The sequence below is a fragment of the Aquarana catesbeiana genome, linkage group LG01 (assembly GCF_042186555.1).
Source record: "Aquarana catesbeiana isolate 2022-GZ linkage group LG01, ASM4218655v1, whole genome shotgun sequence".
NCBI lineage: Eukaryota > Metazoa > Chordata > Amphibia > Anura > Ranidae > Aquarana > Aquarana catesbeiana.
This window is the reverse complement of record NC_133324.1, coordinates 946,131,626-946,153,275: the sequence shown is the minus strand read 5'-3', so window position 1 is coordinate 946,153,275 and position 21,650 is coordinate 946,131,626. Positions and strand designations below refer to the sequence as shown.

At 43.1% G+C, this 21,650-nt stretch overlaps 1 protein-coding gene across 3 annotated transcripts in view; it reads right to left on the bottom strand.

Moving 5' to 3' along the window:
• Window positions 1-7,497: 7,497 nt before the first annotated feature.
• LOC141121353 (uncharacterized) overlaps window positions 7,498-21,650 on the bottom strand; it is a 106,965-nt gene continuing 92,812 nt past the window's right edge. For all 3 annotated transcript variants that reach the window (XM_073611102.1, XM_073611101.1, XM_073611103.1), the window contains exons 8-9: window positions 19,263-19,362; window positions 7,498-13,485 (exon numbers count right to left, since the gene is read on the bottom strand). In XM_073611102.1, the coding sequence (XP_073467203.1) occupies window positions 13,464-13,485; window positions 19,263-19,362 (122 nt within the window). In that variant the 3' untranslated portion in view covers window positions 7,498-13,463. The remainder of the gene's footprint in view (window positions 13,486-19,262; window positions 19,363-21,650) is intronic.

The window sequence follows — 21,650 nt, the reverse complement described above, 5'->3', positions numbered from 1 at the left end:
GTATATTTGACCCTTTGCTTGCCTGTGGTATTGTGTTATCTATGACATTTACCTACATTAATAAAAAACAAATCTATTGCGCTTGTTGTAACATTCAATATAGGAAAAAGCTGCTGACACAAAATTGCTGGGTACAATTGAAGAAATATAAAGGAAAGTAAATATTCCCCTCCCCCTTTTTTTCTTGGTTGGAGGTTAGATGCCCTCTGTGTGTGATCTTTTGTTTTTGCTTTTTATTAATTTACAGACAACCAATGAACCACTAGCCCCTGAAGATGAGGTTTAATCGCTACAAACCACGAAACGCGTCGGTCATCATCTGACCCAGTTCACTACTGGCCAACCCCAAGTGGTTGTCTGTATACGTACACTCTTATGTTTCTTGATATTGCATTTTGTATTTTTGTATAACAGATATTTGCATCCTATTGTGACTTCCCAATAGTCACCATTTTATTTTAAACTTTTCTAATAAAATTTCAATATATACCTTATTTGTCAAGGAATTTCTGCCTTTAAAAGTCCCACAGAGGAACCTACTTGATTTTGTATTCAATTTTCAGGGATGTGGGCAGCAATTCCGGTCTCGTAGATCAATGGTACTATCACAACTTGCTCTGTTTGTAATTCTTTATCCAAATTCACAGCATCATATCCTTTTTCCCTAAAACGGTCCTTGAGTATATTTGCCTGAGATTTGAAATCTTCCAACAGAGAACAGTTCCTCCTAAGAAGTTGAAACTGTCCTTTAGGAATTGCTTTGAGCCAATTAGGATGGTGGCAACTATCTGTTGGAAAATATTCATTGCGATCTTTCGGCTTAAAGTAGGTTTTGGTTAGTAATTGGTTCTGTTCTTTACAGATAACCAAATCCAAAAGCTTAACAGACGTAAATCTAAAAATCTAAATCTAATCCCCCATTGGTTATTATTAAGGCTTAACATGAATGAATGACACAATTCTTCATTCCCTTTCCACAGAAAGAAGGCGTCATCAATGTAGCAATGCCAAAAAAGCAATCTGGAATCTTTAGATGACAAAAGAACATCATTCTCCCATAATGCCATGAAGAGATTAGCAGGGATGGGCACAAATTTCGCCCCCATCGCTGCTCCAGTGCTTTGTAAATAATACTGGCCTCCGTACTAAAAATAGTTATGCTCCATAGTGTATTGTAGAAGTCGCAAAATAAAGTCTAAAGTAGAGGTGTTCAAAGACTGATCCCTAGTTAAAAAGTATTTAGCTGCCTGATATCCCAACTCATGTGGGATAATGGTATAGAGAGAGGAGACGTCTGACGTTACTAGCATGACGTCATCTTCTATCTTCCATTGCGAGATTTCAATAATGATTTGAACAGAATCTTTCAAAAAGGCTGGAGTCCTAGTCATCGAGGGCCGGAGAAAGAAATCTATAAACTTCCCTATTCACGAAGTAAGTGAGTCTATCCCACTAACTATGGGGCGACCTGGGGGACATATGGGATTTTTAGGCACTTTCGGTATATAGTAAATAATAGGTATCCTCAGGGCAAGTAGTATGCAATTCTAATTCTTTTTTGTTTATGATCCCAATGTCCACCCTGAATAATACTATTTAACAGTAGGGTCCCTTTTTAGAATGGTATATGTATCCCTGTCGGATAAAAGGCAGTCCATCTCATCCAGATAGTCTTGTTTCTTTAGAAGGACAATTCCCCCCCCCCCATCAGCTGGCCAAATAATTAAATTCTTCCTTGCACATAGTGACTCTATGCCCTCTTGTATGTTCTTTTGCTGCTCTTTTTTTAAATGTGCTCGTTGTAAATCCTGCACTAACACTAAATCTTTGAACACTGTGATACTAGGTGCAGGTTTACAACGGGGATTAAATAAAGAGGCGTTCCTCAAGCCGGTTCCTTTGTTGGTGTCTTTAACTATACTATACATATGAGTATTATAGTAGAGATAGATAGAAAATGCCTTTTTTTATTTAGCCTCCTGACAAATTTCTGAACATGTTGTTCATGGATTTTTTATCAGCATATTTTAACCACTGGTCGACCGCTGCACGCCGCTATACGTCGGCACAATGGCAGCGGTGTGCAAATGGGCGTACCTGTACGTCCCCTTTAATAGGCGGGGTTAGCGGGCGCACGTGCCGCGTACAGCGTGACCGTGCCTGTGGGACCGGCTGACTCGATGTGTCAAAAGTGTACGATGTGTCCGTCATAATGTCGCAGTCACGATAAAAATTGCAGATCGCAGCCATTACCAATAAAAAAATAATAAAAATGCCATAAAACTATCATCTATTTTGTAGACGCTATAACTTTTGCGCAAACCAATCAATATACGCTTATTGCGATTTTTTTTTTATTTTTTTACCAAAAATATGTAGAAGAATGCATATCAGCCTAAACTGAGGAAAAAATTTGTTTTTTTAATATATATATTTGGGGGATATTTATTAAAGCAAAAAGTTAAAAATATTGCTTTTTTTTCAAAATTGTTGCTCTTTTTTTGTTTATAGCACAAAAAATAAAAATTGTAGAGGTGATCAAATACCGCCAAAAGAAAGCTCTATTTGTTGGAAAAAAGGATGTCAATTTTGTTTGGGTGCAACGTCGCACGACCGTGCAATTGTCGGTTAAAGTGACGCAGTGCCGAATCCCAAAAAGTGCTCAGGTCAGGAAGGTAATAAAAAAAAAATCTTCCGGGCTGAAGCGGTTAAACCTTGATTTGATGTGGTTTTTTTTCTGATTCTGTCAGTTCCTCTCCACTCGGATTAAAAAATTCTTCACATTTTATCTCTTTATTTTTTTGGGAGTGGCTCCGCTTCCCTTCCCTGCATCCTCTCTTATGCCGTGTACACAGGGCCGGACTTTTTCGACCAAACTTGTCCAAAGGAACGAATCCGTTGGACAATTCGACCATGTGTGGGCTTCATCGGACCTGCAGCGGACCTTTTCTGTCAAAAATGTGACGGACTTTAGATTTAGAACATGTTTCAAAACTTTCCAACGGACTCGAGTCTGGTCGAAAAATCCGTTCGTCTGTATGCTAGTCCGACGGACAAAAACCGACACTAGGGCAGCTATTGGCTACTGGCTATGAACTTCCTTATTCTAGTCTGGTCGTACGTCATCACGGTCGAATCCGTCGGACTTTGGTGTGATTAGGTGTAGACATCGAAACGAACCAACGGAACGAACATGATTGTCCTGGGGAGGTCGATATCCTGCAGCTTGATAGTCAGCTTCATCCTTTGTTTCATCATAATAATCCTGTAGTAATCCAAATCTGTTCCCTACTGGATTATCATATCTCCAGGGGGCACCCAGGAAATAGACTGGGCCATCATAATACCCTGACCCCTGTGGTTTCCCCTGTGAAGGGTCCTCACATCTCCCATTGTATTCCATGTTGGGTTGCCTCCCCTGGGGATATGAATATGAATTTACATGGTTTTTAGGTGTTTTCGGAGGTTTGTTTCCTCTGTGCGGTCCTGAATGTGGAAACCTGCCTTGATTTCTGAATTGGTTAGTCTGAGGGTATTGATAGTTATTCTTCCATCCATTAAATTGTCTATTTTGTCCGTGGTCTCCCTTTTCCTAGGCTGGTGTGGTGTGCGGCCACTTCCCCCACCAGGAGGCCCAAAATCCCTAAGTTTTGGGGAGACAACTTCATTACCGGGTCTGTAATTTTCCACGGGTTTTTTTTAATTTTTGCTCTATAAACAAAAAAATTATAAAAAAAGCAATATCTTTCACTTTTTGCTATAATAAATATCCCAAAAAAATATTAAAAAAATAATTTCTTCCTCACTTTAGGCCGATATATATTCTATTACATATTTGTGGTAAAAAAAAAAATCGAAATAAGCGTATATTGATTGGTTTGCGCAAAAGCGTCTATAAAATATGGGATAGATTTATAGTATTTTTATTATTATTTTTTTTTTTACTACTAATGGCGGTGATCTGCGATTTTTATTGGGACTGCGACATTGTGGCAGACAGATCGGACACTTTGACACTATTTTGGAACCATTGACATTTATACAGCGATCAGAACTAAAAATAACCACTGATTACTGTATAAATGTCACTGGCAGGGAAGGGGTTAAACAATAAGGGGCGATCAAGGGGTTAAGTGTGTTCCCAAGTACGAGAACTGTTGCCAGCTATGCTATTAAATTCCGTACTCTAGGAGCAGAGGTTGGTTGGAACAATTAGGCTCTCGTGGTTGTTTTTTTTTCATGGCCTCTCTGATAACATTAAAGTAAAGTAAACCCTTTTTTTTTAAAAATAACAAACATGTCATACTTATCTCCACTGTGCAGTTCGTTTTGCACAGTGTGGCCCCTAGCCTCCTCCCCACATCGCTTCTCCCAGGGGGTTACCTTGCGGGCGTGCTCCCGAGTCCAGCATTTGTGTCTATTTACACAGAATGCCGAACTTGGCCCCGCCCTCCGGCACCTGTGTCATTGGATTTGATTGACAGCAGCGGGAGCCAATGGCTGTACTGCTATCAATCTATGCATTCAAGAGCCGAGAACCCCAGGCAGAGAGGTACAGCGTGTCTCCGCCGAGGGATCAAAGGGCTCAGGTGAGTAAAACGGGGGGGCTGGGGGGCCGGTCAAGGTCAGAAGTTTTTTTACCTTAATGCATAGGATGCATTAAGGTGAAAAAACACGAGGGTTTACAACCCCTTTAAAGATGAGATTGCAGCTCGAAAGATACCTGGTAGTCTTGAGGAGTTGATCTCGTTTGCCATTCTCATTGATGCTAGACTCCGAGAGAGACCTTCCTTTAAGGAGCGCTTGTGGAGGCCTCTTGTAAGTTTGGCTCTAAGCTTTGCATTTCCACCTATGCCTCCCTCACCTCCCATGCCTCCTGGGTCTGAGCCCTCTAGTGAAGTAAAGCCAATGCAGCTGGGCTTCACACATCGCTCTGCCGAAGAGAGGGCCTTTGAGAGAAGGGAGAGATTGCGCCTTTACTGTGGCCAAGCAGGTCACTTATCAAAGTCTTGTCCAAACCGGCCTGGGAAATGCCTGCACCTGAGGTCCTGTAGGGGACAGACCTTCGGTGGTGTCTTTGCATCCCCAGCTATCCATAAAGATAAGCCTCTAATTCCGGTTATCCTTTCCTAGTCTGAGTTTTTCATCGATACCCAGGCACTAATCGATTCTTGGGTTGCAGGCTTGTTTATACAGTCAGGTCCATAAATATTGGGACATCAAGACAATTCTAATCTTTTTGGCTCTATACACCAACACAATGGATTTGAAATGAAACTAACAAGATGTGCTTTAACTGCAGACTTCCAGCTTTAATTTTAAGATATTTACATCCAAATCAGGTGAACGGTGTAGGAATTACAACAGTTTGTATATGTGCCTCCCACCTTTTAAGGGACCAAAAGTAATGGGACAATTGGCATGGTGGTGGTAGTGTCATGGCATGGGCATGTATGGCTGCCAATGAAACTGGTTCTCTTGTATTTATTGATGATGTGACTGCTGACAAAAGCAGTAGGATGAATTCTGAAGTGTTTCGGGCAATATTATCTGCTCATATTCAGCAAAATGCTTCAGAACTCATTGGACGGCGCTTCACAGTGCAGATGGACAATCACCCGAAGCATACTGTGAAAGCAACCAAAGATTTTTTTAAGTGAAAGAAGTGGAATGTTATGCAATGGCCAAGTCAATCACCTGACCTGAATCCGATTGAGCATGCATTTCACTTGCTGAAGACAAAACTGAAGGGAAAATGCCCCAAGAACAAGCAGGAACTGAAGACAGTTGCAGTAGAGGCCTGGCAGAGCATCACCAGGGATGAAACCCAGCGTCTGGTGATGTCTATGCGTTCCAGACTTCAGGCTGTAATTGACTGCAAAGGACTTGCAACCAAGTATTAAAAAGTGAAAATTTGATGGATGATTGTTAATCTGTCCCATTACTTTTGGTCCCTTAAAAAGTTGGAGGCACATATACAAACTGTTGTAATTCCTACACCGTTCACCTGATTTGGATGTAAATACCCTCAAATTAAAGCTGAAAGTCTGCAGTTCGTTTCATTTCAAATCCATTGTGGTGGTGTATAGAGCCAAAAAGATTAGAATTGTGTCGATGTCCCAATATTCATGGACCTGACTGTAGAAAGTGCCTTTGTGGTGAAGCACTCAAGCCTCGTGCCTCCCCACTTGCTATTGAGGCTATTGATGTGAGACCTCTACAGCCTGTCCATGTGACCCATGAAACTACTCCATTGACTATGGCTGTAGGGGCTCTTCACTATGAGATAATCAATTTCCAAGTAATTTTGTCATGGTTGCCACAATTGCACGAAGGCTATGTTTTCAATAAATGATTAAGGTCATGTGCATGTCTTCAGTCTCCTTATTGCTAGAGGAGTACCGTGAATTCTGTGATGTTTTTGAAAAAGGTCAGGCTGGTATTTTGCTGCCACATCGGCCTTATGACTGTACAATTGACCTTCAATTATTCCTCCTCATGGCTGGGTTTACTCTCTGACTGACTTGGAGAATAAGGCTATGGAGGAAAATGTTACAGGTACACTATCCCGGGGGGTTCATCCACAGGTCCTCTTCTCCTGCCAGTGCTGTTCTTTTCTTCGTGAAAAAGAAGAGTGGTGAACTGAGACCCTGTATCGATTATTGTTGATTGATTACTGTTAAAATTGCTTATCCGATTCCATTGATAACAGAATCATTTGACCAACCCAAGAAAGCAACGGTCTTTACTAAGGTGAGAGAGAGAGAGAGACATAAAATCTCATGAGCATATAAGTGGGCCACAAATGGAAAACTGCATTTAATACTAGGTGTGATCTACTACTACTGTGATACTGTGATACTGCGGCTATCTATGCCCGGAAGTGGGAGCAAATACCTGGATTATACAGGTATCTGCTCCCCCCTCCCCACTGAAAGGTGCCAAATGTGACACCGGAGGGGGGGGGGATTCCAAAAAGCGGAAGTTCCATTTTTGGGTGGACATCCGCTTTAAGCATTTGAGCTACAGAGGCCTGAACACTCAAATGCGCACACTGACAATTGAAAAGCATGAGATTTGTCTTGATGATTGGAGCTTTGAACTAATGGGGGCCAAAAATATAAGAATTATGTAAGAATGATTGTTGTGTAAAGCCTGAAGACCCGATATTAAAGTGGATCCAGCCAATCAGTAGCTCCACCTGAACACTTCTGACTTCAGAAGAGACCACAATGATGTCTTGCCACTGCTCATGTGACCCCTTTATGGGGAGGAAAAGGAATCTTTGACATTTCTTGCTGTAACATTTTAGAAAAAAAAAAAACAATTTGTCAAAACAATTTGTCAAAAGTGCATTTATTTTAAAATGTAACATTCACAGTAATATTTAAATCTTATAAAATCTTTGGTCTTCTAGAACAATATACAGTAAAAAAAAAAAAATACAGTTCAACAAGAAGTTAAAACACTCATTCAGCTTATATATTTTTTCTAATGCTATAAGATAATATCACGGGTGTAATTAGGAATCATCGGGTCCCATAGCAAACTTTTGATAATACTTATAATTAATCTTAACATAAAGTATGTCTAAATCAAGGACAGGCATCAGGATAACATAGTCAGTACAATTTTAGGGACCAGTGCTCTATATAAAGGTTTTTGAATTAGTAGTAATAATAATAAGTTAAAATATGGCAAAATTACGAATACTCTTGCACACAATTACTCTATAACACTAATACAAACTTTTTTAACCCCTTCCTGCCCGCGCTATAGCCGAAAAACGTGGACTTAAAATGCCGAAAGGGCATCCATGGATGTTCTCCTGTGCTCTCGCTGCTCTGTCACAGGGGGTGCACTCTGTGATCAGTCCTTGGGACTCAGCTGATCACAGATTGGGGTAAAGGGCCAATCACATTGGCTGATAGTTGATAACGGAAGTAAACAGAATCCGGTTATCGGATTTTTTTCCCCTCATGCTGTCAGCGTGAAAAGAAGAAAGCCGTTAACTGGCTTCAGTTACAGGGACATCGGTCCCCTCAGTGCTCACCAGTGCTGCTAATCATTGCCAACCAGTGCCGCTAATCATTGCCCACCAGTGACACCTATCAGTGCCCACCAGTCCCACCTATCAGTGCTCATCAGTGCCACCCATCAGTGCAGCCAGGGCAGGTGCAAGGATTTTTGACACCCTAGGCGAAACCTCATTTTGCCGCCCCCATTGACTTCACCCCTGACTACGACCCCTTTGTCCGCCCATGTGGCAGGAGGTGGCGCTATACAGGAAGCATCAGCTTTGCTTCCTGTAGCGCTGGCTTGAGTGCTGCTCTTCTATTTACACTACTGGTCAGACCGAGCAGCTGCCTGAGACTGAGTTAGTTACATGCTGCAGCCTGCAGAGCATGCAGACACAGAGGGAAACCAGTGGCCAGGCGCCCCTAGGCAGCAGTGCACCCTAAGCAGCTGCCTAGTTTGCCTAGTGGTAGCACAGGCCCTGAGCGCAGCCTCATCAGTGCCTCCTGATCAATGCCCACCAGTGCTGCCTCATCAGTGCCCATCGGTGCCACCTATCAGTGCAGCCTATCAGTGCCCATCAATGCAGCCTATCAGCGCCCATCAGTGCAGCATTATCAGTGCCTCCTGATCAATGCCCACCAGTACCGCCTCATCAGTGCCCATCAGTGCCACCTCTCAGTGCCTCATCAGTGCCTATCAGTGCCCATCAGTGCAGCCTATCAGTGCCTATCAGTGAAGAAGAAAACTTACCTGCTTGCAAAATTTATAACAAAATAAGAAAAACTTTTTTTTTTTCAAAATTTTTGTTTTGTTTTTGTTTGCTTAGCAAAAAATAAAAAACCCAGTGGTGATTAAATACCACCAAAAAAAAGCTCTACTTATGTGAAAAAAATTTTTAAAATGTCATATGTGTACAGTGTAGCACGACCGCACAATTGTCATTCAAGGGGCAACAGCGCTGAAAGCTGAAAATTGACCTGGGCAGGAAGGGGGTGAAAGTGCCCGGTAGGCAAGGGGTTAAACTCACGTATCTTTTCCTTTCTTTTCTTGTAGAACTACAATCCTCAGCTTTCCTTTAACACTTTCGCTGCCAGAGTCATTTTTGCTCTTTTTTTTTTCACACATTTTTGGCCTGAAGATTGAAGTAAATCCCCACACATATATGAAACATATACAGTATTTTCTAAAAGCAGACATCCTATAGAATAACATAGTGGTAGATCCAGTTTTTTTTATGTTATATTATATTAGCACTACAGTTCATGAAACACAAAATCTCAGTAAAAAAAATACACTGAGCAAGTTAATTTTAAGGCACATAAATGCAATATATTACCCAATTTTTGGTAAAATATAAAAGATGAGATTGCGTTGAATAAATAGATATCAAGCCATAAAATTGCGTGTGCTCTGTGAAATAGTGACATGCTTCAGTAACCCAATTTTGAAATAGGCAGTGCTTTAAAAAACCCTATAGGTCATCCTTTTCTAAATAACAATAAATAATGGGCCTATAATTATTGATTTCACGCGGCATGTGCTGTGATTTATAACATATGTAGTGTAATCAGCATTTATGTGCATAGGTGCCCCCGACATGTGCATTTGCATTCATACTTACAGTACGTGCATGTGGGAGTGGAGGGGGCCCAAAACTTTATCGTGGGGGATTTTAAGTGCTTGAGTGTAACTTTAGGTTGTTATACTTTTTTTTACATTTCATTTTACACATTTTTTTAATACATAGGGGATAAAAAGTCTCCTATGTGATGATTTGTTTGATGATGCGTTCTCTTTAATGAGCCATCAGGGGTATAAAAGACCCCTGATGTGTCACCTGCCTTACAATGAAATGAATGGAGTTGCAGATCTCAGTGATACCACGAGCCAGAAGTAACTTTTTCTGTTCGCTGGTCTCACATTCGCCAATGGGCAAGCAGAGCCTGGAAAACATGGTACAGGGATGTGTGGAAGCGATGCAGTGGCTGCACAGCCGCCAGATCGCTTCCATCTGACTGCAGACAGTCAGTTTTCAGATTTACACAGAATCCCGGAGGCTGCAGCTACTAAGAGTGTAAGTAAAACCACCTGCCACCACCAACATACTACATACAGTACATCATTGGCAGTAAAAGGGATAAAGTGTCAGAAGAATAGAAAATCTGGAATTTATGACAGCATCAGTCATACAGGGTTAATTTCGGTCTGTAACAGAAGTTCAGAGGACAATTAGGCCGATGAGACCCTCCATTCTGCTCTATGGAGCGGCAGATGTAAACGGACACACCCGCCTGTAAACAGGTTTTTTATTATGCCTAGATAGGCGCTGCCCTGGACGAGAGGGTTAATGGTGTTCCCAGGTTTGATAGCTTTTCTGGGTTCAACCCACTGGTCCTGTGGCTATAAAAAAGACATTGGTCCAGATCCCAGAGTTGAACTCTTGCCTGAGTTTCTGCCTTCAGCTTTGGCTTGTGGAGTATCCGATGCCAGGGTCTAGGATTGCCTTCCATCAGAAGCCTTTAACAATGTAGATGTGTGTTCTGCTCTGAAACTGCCAGCTTCTTGACTTCATGCCAAGATCATGGATACTGCCAAACATGGCTCTGCCGGTACAGGTATACCAGGGCAGCACACAAGCACACAAGCCTAAGATGGGGACTAGGGATGTAGGGAAAGAATTGTTGTGCCCTTGGAATGTTGTAATGGTCGGAACCTGTTCAGTAAAGCTTTCAAACGTTGCTTTCTGCCTCATCTGAAGTGATTAAGGAAGCGTATGCAAGTAACTGGCACCACACCTACCCTCCAGCTGTGGGTCAGGAGCACAATGGGGTATGAAGGAAACACTAAAAGGTCAACCTGGTGTAAAGACAGCAAGTGGTTATCAAGAGTAACAGATGTCAACCGTCAGCCTGTGGCACTCTCTCTGTGAGCAGACTGTCTCCCATAGCAACGGGAGCAGATCAGCGTTGCAAAGGTCCTCATCCTGTGCACAAGGCATGAAAAGAGTCAATGAAGAGCATGCGTGGAGTCAGCGCAAGGTGCTTGGTGGGATTCCATACCATTACTGGGAGTAAGGTAGCGCAGATGAGCTGGACACTGGACAGGTGGAATGGGCACAGGCTCAGCGTGTCCCTCCTAAATGCAAAAGTCTATAGTAATGGTGTACAAGGAATGGTGGAAGGAAAGAGATAATGAAGAGCACACGTGGAGTCAGCGCAAGGTGCTTGGCGGGACTCCTTTCCATTACTGAGAGTGGGGTAACGGAGATGAGCTGGACAGGTGACGTTGATACAGGCTCAGCGTGTCCCTTCTAAATGCAAAAGTCTGTAGTAAAGGTGTATAAGGGATGGAAGAAGGAAAAAGTTGACGAAGAGCACATGTGAAGTCAGCGCAAGGTGCTTGGCGGGTTTCCTTTCCATCACTTCGATTGGGGTAGTGCATATGAGCTGGACAGCTGGATTCCATTCAATTACTGGGAGTAAGGTAGCGCAGATAAACTGGACAGGTGGAGTGGGCATAGGCTCAACCTGTACCTCCTAAATGCAAAAGTCTATAGTAATGGTGTACAAGGAATTGTGGAAGGAAAGAGATAATGAAGAGCATACGTGGAGTCAGCGCAAGCTGCTTGGTGGGACTCCATTCCATTACTGGGAGTGGGGTAGCGGAGATGAGCTGGACAAGGGGAGTGGGCATAGACTCAGCGTGTACCTCCTAAATGTAAAAGTCTATAGTAATGGTGTACAAGGAATTGTGGAAGAAAAGGGATAATGAAGAGCACGCATGGAGTCAGCACAAGGTGCTTGGCGGGATTCCATTCCATTACTGGGAGTGGGGTAACGGAGATGAGATGGACAAATGGAGTGGGCACAGGCTCAGCGTGACCCTCCTAAATGCAAAAGTCTATACTAATGGTGTACAAGGAATGGTAGAAGGAAAGAGTTAATGAAGAGCAAGCATTGCTTAAGTGTACACGGTGTATGGCCATATCTTAATGTTCGAGGCCCACCTTAAGGTTGAGTATTCCCTGAAAGCAGCCTAATGCCGCGTACACACGAGCGGATTTTCCGCCAGAAAAATCTTGGATGGTTTTTCCAACGGAATTCTGCTCAAGCTTGGCTTGCATACACACGGTCACACAAAAGTTCGCTGAAGAACGCGGTGACGTACAACACTACAACGAGCCAAGAAAATGAAGTTCAATGCTTCCGAGCATGCGTCAAATTGTTTCCGAGCAAGTCTAGGAATTTTGCGCGTCGGAATTGCTACAGACGATCGCATTTTCGGATAGGAACTTTTTCCGACCAAAAAATTGAGAACATGCTCTCAATCTTTTGCTGGCTGGAATTCGGCCAGCAAAAGTCCAATGGAGCATACACACGGACCCATTTTCTGACCAAAAGCTGTCATCAGTCTTTTGCTGGCCGAATTTCTGATCGTGTGTACGCTAATGAGCCTTGTCCTGGAGCTTTGATGTATACGGCACAAGTAAAAGTACCCCAGGTGCAGGAGAGTGACCCTTTCAAGGTGCCTAGTGTAGCCGAGAAGAATCCACCCCAGGGGAGTCCTCTCATGTGACTCAAACTTGGCATTCAATGAGTTAATGGGGAACATGGCATAAAGTCCATCACCTGCCCCCTTCAGCCCTACACGCCTACCTCCAATGAACAGAAGGGGATCCGTTCCCCTCTGTCTGGGTGGATTGGATCGGAGGGCAGTTGAGTTGTAAATAGACAGCCGGTCTGTTTACATTGGATCACTCATAGAACAGAACAGGCTGTGTCTGCTCTGCATAAGCAGGCATGGTCCTGCCATCTTCTCAGTGGGGGCAAAGTGGAGTCTGCCCTGTGTGAAAGGGCCTAAATCTACACTGCTAAAATAGATAAGCAATTGCTTCTTACTGCACAGAGAGAGAAATGTCAATAGGGAGGGACCATTCTGTGGTTTGACTTCAGCCCTTCTATAAACTGCATCTGCCTGGGCTGCTATGGCTCTTGTTACACCACTGAACATGGGGGGGGACAAAATAAAATATGAAACACAGCAACAATGTAAATAAACTCACACACATTAAATAGAATATATTAAATGCAACAATGCAAATACACTCAAACACATTAAATAGAATATATTAAATGCAACAATGTAACCGAAATATAATAACAATATATAGGGCAGCATTCATTTCACTTCAATTAGTGCAAGAATTTGTAGGTTCCATCCAACAAGACAACAAAGAGGGTTTGTGATCATAGCTAGATGACAGATAAAAAATAAAAAATCAACTGCCATCATCTTATGTGTCTCACAAAACAATGCGTATAAAAAAGTGCATAGAAGAATGAAGACGTAGAAGACCGTCCCAGGCATCTAACAGTAAAACAGTTTTTTTTCAAATGTAATTTCATAGCAGACCATCAGTATCCAATGCAGGCTTTTCCTTCAGGTTAGTAGATCTTTTCTTCAGGCCTAAGCAACAAAGTACATAATTAAAAATTAATAAATTAATTAATTAATGGTAATTGTTTATAACATGGTATTATAAATACATGCAAGAAAAGTAATGATGAGCAGCATTATTCCTTGAAACCAATCACAACATTAATAAATGGGGCCATAACATTGTCACGAATGACGAAACGCGCAGGAAAAACCGACATACTGACGTCATCGCGTTTCTGCAATCCCGGGAGTACGGGTGTTTGTTTTACTGCCGGCAAGGAAATTTACTGTTTAGTGCTATTATTCTCAACTTGAAGTACAGTATTTTCCGGCGTATAACACGCATAGGCGTATAAACACGCACATTCATTTTAAGAGGGAAGTTTCAGGAAAAAAACTTCAAATTTTAAATAAGGAACTTTGAAGCAAAAAAAGGGTCGGTGCCCATATGCAGCCTCACAAGTGTCATTAATGCAGCCTCATCAGTCCACATCAATGCAGCCTCACAAGTGTTATCAATGCAGCAGCCTCACCATTGCCATCAATGCAGCAGCCTCACCATTGCCATCAATGCAGCAGCCTCACCATTGCCATCAATGCAGCAGCCTCACCATTGCCATCAATGCAGCAGCCTCACCATTGCCATCAATGCAGCAGCCTCACCATTGCCATCCGTGCAGTCTTATCAATGCCCATCTGCAACCTAGAGGGGACAGGGAGGGGGGCGGGATGAGCGCCAACAGATTACATACAGTGAGAATCCCCTATGATAGACAGAACAGTGGTCCAATGGCGGCCCAGGAGACGGGACTTCCTATTATAGAGGTCGCCAAGTAAACAGGAGATTTTCACTGCATGTAATCTGACGGCGCTCATCCCGCCCCCCTCCCTGTCCCCTCCTAGGCAGCTAAAATTGAAGTATTAGCGTATAACACGCACTCGCTATTTGCACCCGATTTTCAGGGTGAAAAAGTGCGTGTTATACGTCAATAAATACAGTAGTTGATGAAGTGTGATTTAAATATTTTAATAAACGATATAAAAAGATTTAATGCTATTGGAGCACTTTGTTTTTCCATGTCCCTATACACAATCTAACGAGAGGAAGTTTGGTGGAGGACTCTTATAAGATCCCTGATCCCCTGGGAGTGAGCGGTTGGAGACATTTTCTGCTGATCTATTATTGGATGTTTTTTTTTTTCCTCGAGCCCTTATGACCTGTCTAGAGATAGAAGGTCATATATATAGCGGTAAGCATGCAATCTCTCTACTAATGGTGGTGGTTTAAACAAGGATGCCATTCTCCATTTGGTATTGGATAGTCACTAATCCAGTGAGCACTTAACCGCTTCCGGACCAGCCGCCACAGTTTTACTGCGGCAGTTTGGCTCCCCTGCGTGAAACCACGTAGCTGTACGTTGGCATTGCGGGGGTGCCGACGTTGCATAGCGGGGGTGCCGATGCTCGCAGCCGACGGTCGCGATGACCGCCGGCCACAAGCGATCGTGACCAGGAGACACAGAGCAGGGACGAGTGTGTGTAAACACACACCTCCCTGTTCTGTTCTGACAGGAGTGACAGATCTTGTGTTCCTATTGGCTAGGAACCACGATCTGTCACTTCCTGTAGTTAGTCCCTCCCCCTTCAGTTAGAATTACGTAGCAGGGAACACACCCCTTCACCGCCCCTGTTAACCCCTTCATTGCCAGTAACAATTTTTACAGTAATCAATGCATTTTTAATCGCATTGATTGCTGTATTAATGCTAATGGTTCCAAAAATGTGTCGCAGTCACGATAAAAATCACAGATCGCCGCCATTACTAGTAAAAAAAAAAAATTAATAAAAATACTATAAATCTATCCCCTATTTTGTAGACGCTATAACTTTTGCGCAAATCAATCAATATACGCTTATTGCGATTTTTTTTTACCAAAATATGTAGAAGAATACATATCGGCCTAAACTGAGGAAAAATTTGCTTTTAAAAAAAAAAAAAATGGGGATATTTATTATAGCAAAAAGTACAAAATATTGTGTTTTTTTCAAAATTCTCGCTCTTTTTTTTGTTTATAGCGCAAAAAATAAAAACCGCAGAGGCGATCAAATACCACCAAAAGAAAGCTCTATATGTGGGAAAAAAAGGAAGTCAATTTTGTTTTGGGTACAACCTTGCACGACCACGCAATTGTCAGTTAAAGCGACGCAGTGCCAAATCGCAAAAAACGCTCTGGTCAGGAAGGGGGTAAATTCTTCCGGGGCTGAAGCGGTTAAAGTGAACGTAAACCCCATTCTTGAAATCTGACCTAGGCACATATATCTGCAGTGCTTTCTTATCTCTCTCCAAAGCACTGTGAGTCCCATGTCTTTCTGCTGCTCCGTTCTTCTGTTTTCAGCATGATAACTTCTGAAAAGTTCTCCGACAAACAAGATAAAAGCAGCTGGACATTTGTGTCGGAGTGGGTGCTATAAATAGATTAGCAGAGAGCTGGTCTATTTACAGTACAGCTTTGCAAGTTTCTTTGTTCCTCTGCCTATGTGCAGGGGGGGCGAGCCTTTCCCCCAATCAGCTGTCTCCTAGTGTAAGCCAAGAATCCACTCCTACTGCTGAATGAGGAAGCGATAATTGTAACCCGATGTAAGAACTCTAAAGAATATAGCAAGCTGAAGACAGCAGATATACAAGAAAAACTTCCGTAGTGAGATTTGTTTCACCTCTGTGTATCATCTGAGGCTGTTCACTTCACTGGGTATATGTGAGGGTTTACATCCACTGTAAGAGGAGATTTTCTTCATTCACAAGGACTTTTTACGGACTAATGTTTCTTTTTTATTTTGGTATATACACTATATTACCAAAAGTATTGGGACACCTGCCTTTACACGCACATGAACTTTAATAGCATCCCAGTCTTAGTCCGTAGGGTTCAATATTGAGTTGGCCCACCCTTTGCAACTATAACAGCCTCAACTCTTCTGGGAAGGCTGTCCACAAGGTTTAGGAGTGTGTCTATGGGAATATTTGACCATTCTTCCAGAAGGGCATTTGTGAGGTCAGGCACTGATGTTGGATGAGAAGGCCTGGCTCGCAGTCTCCGCACTAATTCATCCCAAAGGTGTTCTATCTTGTTGAGGTCAGGACTTTGTGCAGGCCAGTCAAGTTCCTCCACCCCAAACTCGCTCATCCATGTCTTTATGGACCTTTCTTTGTGCACTGCTGCCCTGACGCCTTCCCTTAGTTCCCTTCACTAGAACTAAGGGGCCAAGCCCAACCCCTAAAAAACAACCCCACACCATAATCCCCCCTCCATCAAATGATTTGGACCAGTGCACAAAGCAAGGTTCATAAAGACTAGGATGAGCAAGCTTGGGGTGGAGGAACTTGACGGGCCTGCACTGAATCCTGACCTCAACACGATAGAACACCTTTGCGATGAATTAGAGTGGAGACTGCACTTCTGGAAGAATGATCAAACATTCCCACAGTCACACTCCTAAACCTTGTGGACGGCCTTCCCAGAAGAGTTGAAGCGGTTATAGCTTCAAAGGGTGGCCCAACTCAATATTGAACCCTACGGACTAATGCCCCGTACACACGGTCGGATTTTCCGATGTAAAATGTGTGATAGGACCTTGTTGTCGGAAATTCCGACCGTGTGTGGGCTCCATCAGACATTTTCCATCGGATTTTACGACACACAAAGTTTGAGAGCAAGATATAACATTTTCCGACAACAAAATCCGTTGTCGGAAATTCCGATCGTGTGTACACAAATCCGACGCACAAAGTGCCACGCATGCTCAGAATAAATAAAGAGATGTAAGCTATTGGGCACTGCCCAGTTTATAGTCCCGACGTACGTGTTTTACGTCACCGCGTTCAGAACGATCGGATTTTCCGTCAACTTTGTGTGACCGTGTGTATACAAGACAAGTTTGAGCCAACATCCGTCGGAAAAAATCCATGGATTTTGTTGTCGGAATGTCCGAACAAAGTCCGACTGTGTGTACGGGGCATTAGACTGGGATGCCATGAAAGTTCATGTGGGTGTAAAGGCAAGCGTCCCAATACTTTTGGTAACATAGTGTATATTTTTAGAGTATTAATTGTTTCTAGCACAGTTCCGGATTTGATGACAAATGTGGCCATAAATTTATTTGGAAATAATGATGACTCCGCTCAAGAGGAGATTTGCTGTCATCTGCTCATACAGCATTCATAATTGTGGTCCCAGTGCGGCCTTGTCATCCTCTTTCTCAGCAGGTCATTTATTGGAGGACAGTATGGTCCAATGGTAGCCCTGCATGTAAAGTGGATAACCAGCTCTGTGTAATAGGTCATTCTAGTGTTAATGTCCGATGTGTACCTGCCGATCGCACTTCAAAGCAGACGCCTGCTTTCATAATAATAATAAAAAATATATAGAAGTTTATTTCTAAATAGTTTGCATAGCAATTTGGACAGTGAAAGTGCATGTACATTTGTTCTGTGCCAATTGGTTAAAAAAAAAGGAAAATTACGCATTTTGCAGCTAGATGGTGCTAAGTATCATAGAATCGACTTCATTGCATTGAACGTGTTCCATTGATTCCTTATGGAAAATACTAGTCACTGGTTACTAGATTGCACTAAGCATCATGGGGATTGCCCTTACAATTTAGCACCATCTAGTGGCCAAATGCAGTATATTGAATTTAAATCAATGAAAAACAGGAACTAGTCTAATACCAATTGTTTTTTTCCCTAGTTCACAAAGAACAAATGTTTATGCACTTTCACTGGGTGAATTGCTAAGTTTTTTTTTTTTTTTATAAATCCACAGCATTGTGTTTTTGGTTATCATCCACAAGACCTATCAGATGACTGGCCAAGCATGAAACATCAGGGAAGAAGAACCTTATATGAAGATCTGTAATGTTGAAGACATTTTGTAGCTTGGATAGGCTTCGTTCTTGGACTGCAGAACACCTTCCCTTTATGTTATGAAGCTGAGGAGAGGGGGATGTGTTCTTTGGTGTAGCAGAAGAGAACTGGGCGGGGATGACAACCCTACATGGGATTTCAGTGCAGCAGGCTCAGTGTTGTCAGCTCACTACAGGAAGTAAGGGGCTCATTGGATTTGTGGCAGAATCAACAGTTTTTATTGTATTGCAGGATTTTAAAAGGCATGAAATATGCAGAAATGTGCACATGTTAGAGAGAGATGTGAAGAGGGGGCGCCTTATGAAATGGGTGGAGCTTTATCAATCATCTGCTGAATTGTGCCATGGTAGTATGGTCTCTAGGTCCAAACCTGGCAATAGGTCATCTTTGTGATGTACCCAAGGCTTGGAAATCAAAGTGAAGAAAATGTCATCAGCACACCAAGGATTCCTTCGAAAGGGTCCAAAGCTTTATTTCGTGGTCACATGATAAATATACAGCAACATTTCGGAGCCATGCAGGGCCCCTTCGTCAGGCAAGTGACTGGGTCAGCTCCACCCATTTCATAAGGCTTCCCCTCTTTTGCTGCTTAAACAACGAAGGTGTCCTGCGTGGCTCTGAAACATTGCTGTATATCTACCATGTGACCACTAAATAAAGCTTTGGACCCATAGAGGAATCCTTGCTGTGCTGATGACATTTTATTCACTTTGATTATCCAAGTTTTCCAGCCCATGGTCATTACCCAGCATCACTGAACAGCCGGTGTGTGAATGTGTGCGTGGGGAACATTGCGTTTTGACAAGGCTTGGTAAAAGCTCAGGCAGAGACATCTACTATAGTGCCATCAGGCACTGTGATTTGATAGTACAGTACTTACCAGTACTTACGACATAGAATGAATATCACGATTTTCAAAATCACGAAGATCAGAGGGGAGGCAACCAGGACCCAAACCAAGTGAGTGGAGTTTGCCCCATCTGGAGAACAAATAAGAATGATTACTGAATCATGATGATGACGACCTTTAAATATTTTTATTTTTAAGGTTCAACCAGTCACATCAGTAAACCAGGGGAACTTACACTCTAATGTCTCCCTACAGTCACACACTATTAGTATTATACATTTACATAGCTCTGACATATACTGCAGTGCTGTACAGAGAACACTGAGCGGGTCACATCAGTCTCTGTACCAGAGGAGCTTCTCCACCAGGTGGTGCTGTTTTGCAAGGTGCTGCTAGCTCACTCTGCTTTGGTCTCAGCTGAGAGAAACAGCAATCCTGGGCGTATCCTGCAGGCTTTTCCCCAGCAGGCATTAACTATGTTGGGGAAGACGAAGGTGGAGGCTCCCCAGAGGCACTGAGGCCTACATCATGTACTAATGCTGCAGTGGATCCTGGGCCTGTCCCCATGCAAGGGGAGTCCTTATCAGCATTCCAGGATAAAGTGGTGAACAGACTTCGCTTTTAATACCAAGGAGGAACAGAAACATGCTGTCCTGAAAGCGGATTTCAGGAAAAATAAATCTCTGCACAGTAAGTCTGGGAGTAGTAGGAGGGCAGACTCCAAGCTAAAGTCTCTGGAGGATGCATTGAAGAAGCAGGAGAAGCTGGTCGCTTCTCTAAAGGAAAGCAGCGGTGTGTTTAGAGAAAAATATGAGAACGAGGAGAGATTCCAACAGATGAAGAGTGTGCCTGTGCGAGTACCAGCCAGAGGGTGGATGCCAGAGCAACGGCGACAGTATGGATAGGGGGTAAGGAAGTGGCTTCACATGGTGGCCCCAGTACTACCCCTTTCTCAGGATCTGTCGTGTCTGAGTCAGTATCTGCCACCCTCCCTCCCCACCAGACTGGGTCATCTCAGAAGGAGGTTGAGGAAAATGGCGGATTGCTGCAGGCATTACGGAAATGGAATCTCTTTTGAGTGGCACCGACTCAGATAAGGAGGAGGATGTCGTCCCTCAGCCTGTAAGGGAGAAAGTTGTGGAAAATGTTTCATTTGTTAAGTCTGAGCAAGATGGCAGCAGTGATACAGTATCTGCAAATGGAGGACAGGCTGTTTCAGTTCAGGAAAATGCTGGTGAAGGAATGCTTGTTGAGAATATCTCTCCCTGTATGGATACCATTCCTGTAATTGCTGCTACAGACAAAGAGACTGCATCTGTCAATGGATCCTTGCAATTGGCAGGGAATGCAGGAGGAGATGGTGTCAATACTGACAAAGGAGTTCCTGTTGTCTGTGAGAAGAAAGAGCAGGAGTACCACATAAACATTAAAATCGCAGCGTAGGAATGTCACATGGACGCTAAAACAGCTGGTGTACCTAACCTAACAGGACTGCTGGTAATTGTGGTACTTCTGGGACTATGGTGAGTGGGATTGCTGTGCTGGAAGGAAGGAGAGAGGATCAGGTGGTGGGTGAATTGTCAAGCCTGATTTCAGAGGTTCCTATACAGCCAGTTAATATTCCTATGCAGCCAGTTAATGTGTCATCTGTCCCAGTTAGGAACTATGCTAAGGCTGTGTCGGGACAAAATCATGCTGCTGGTGGAAGGGAGCCAGTTGCAGGACTTTCACCTAAAGGTGCTTCTTCCATTGAACGCAAGAATGTGGTACAGCTCAGATGGCAAGGAGAAGGTGTTCCACCTATCAGGAAGGTGGTTGTGGATAGGATCCTAGCCATGGGATTTAAGGCGGAGGATATTTATGCTCTTTTCAGTCTGGCTGGTTCCCATGAATATGATTTGTCATTTGTGCGTCCAGAATCACTGGATCTGTTTTGGGAGCGTGTGTATAGGGGCCAGCTGAACTGGAAGGGGCTTGTCCCTAAGGTAATCTCACGACAGCCCTTGATAAAGAATGTGACTATCCTGACTATTAATGAGTCTATACGCCCGAGGATTTATGGGTCTGGTTGAGGAGGTTTGGTGAAATGTTGTGTCCCCTAAAAAAGATTGTGGATGATAGAGGAATATGGATAGGTGACAGGTCTCAATGAGGTTGAGTGTGTGTGAGAATGTGGTCAAGCATTTGCCCTCTTCTGCCTTTATTGGTAGAGATAGGATTACCATCTTCTACCCTGGTCAACATAAGCTGTGCCGTCAATGTGGAGTCTCTCCTCTAAATGTTCAGAACAGAAGTGTTCATTATGTCAGGAATAGGGATGAGCTTCGTGTTCCAGTTGAACCCATGTTCGACTCGAACATCGTCTGTTCGCCCGTTCGCCGAATTGCGAACGATATGGGCCGTTCGCGCCAAATTCGT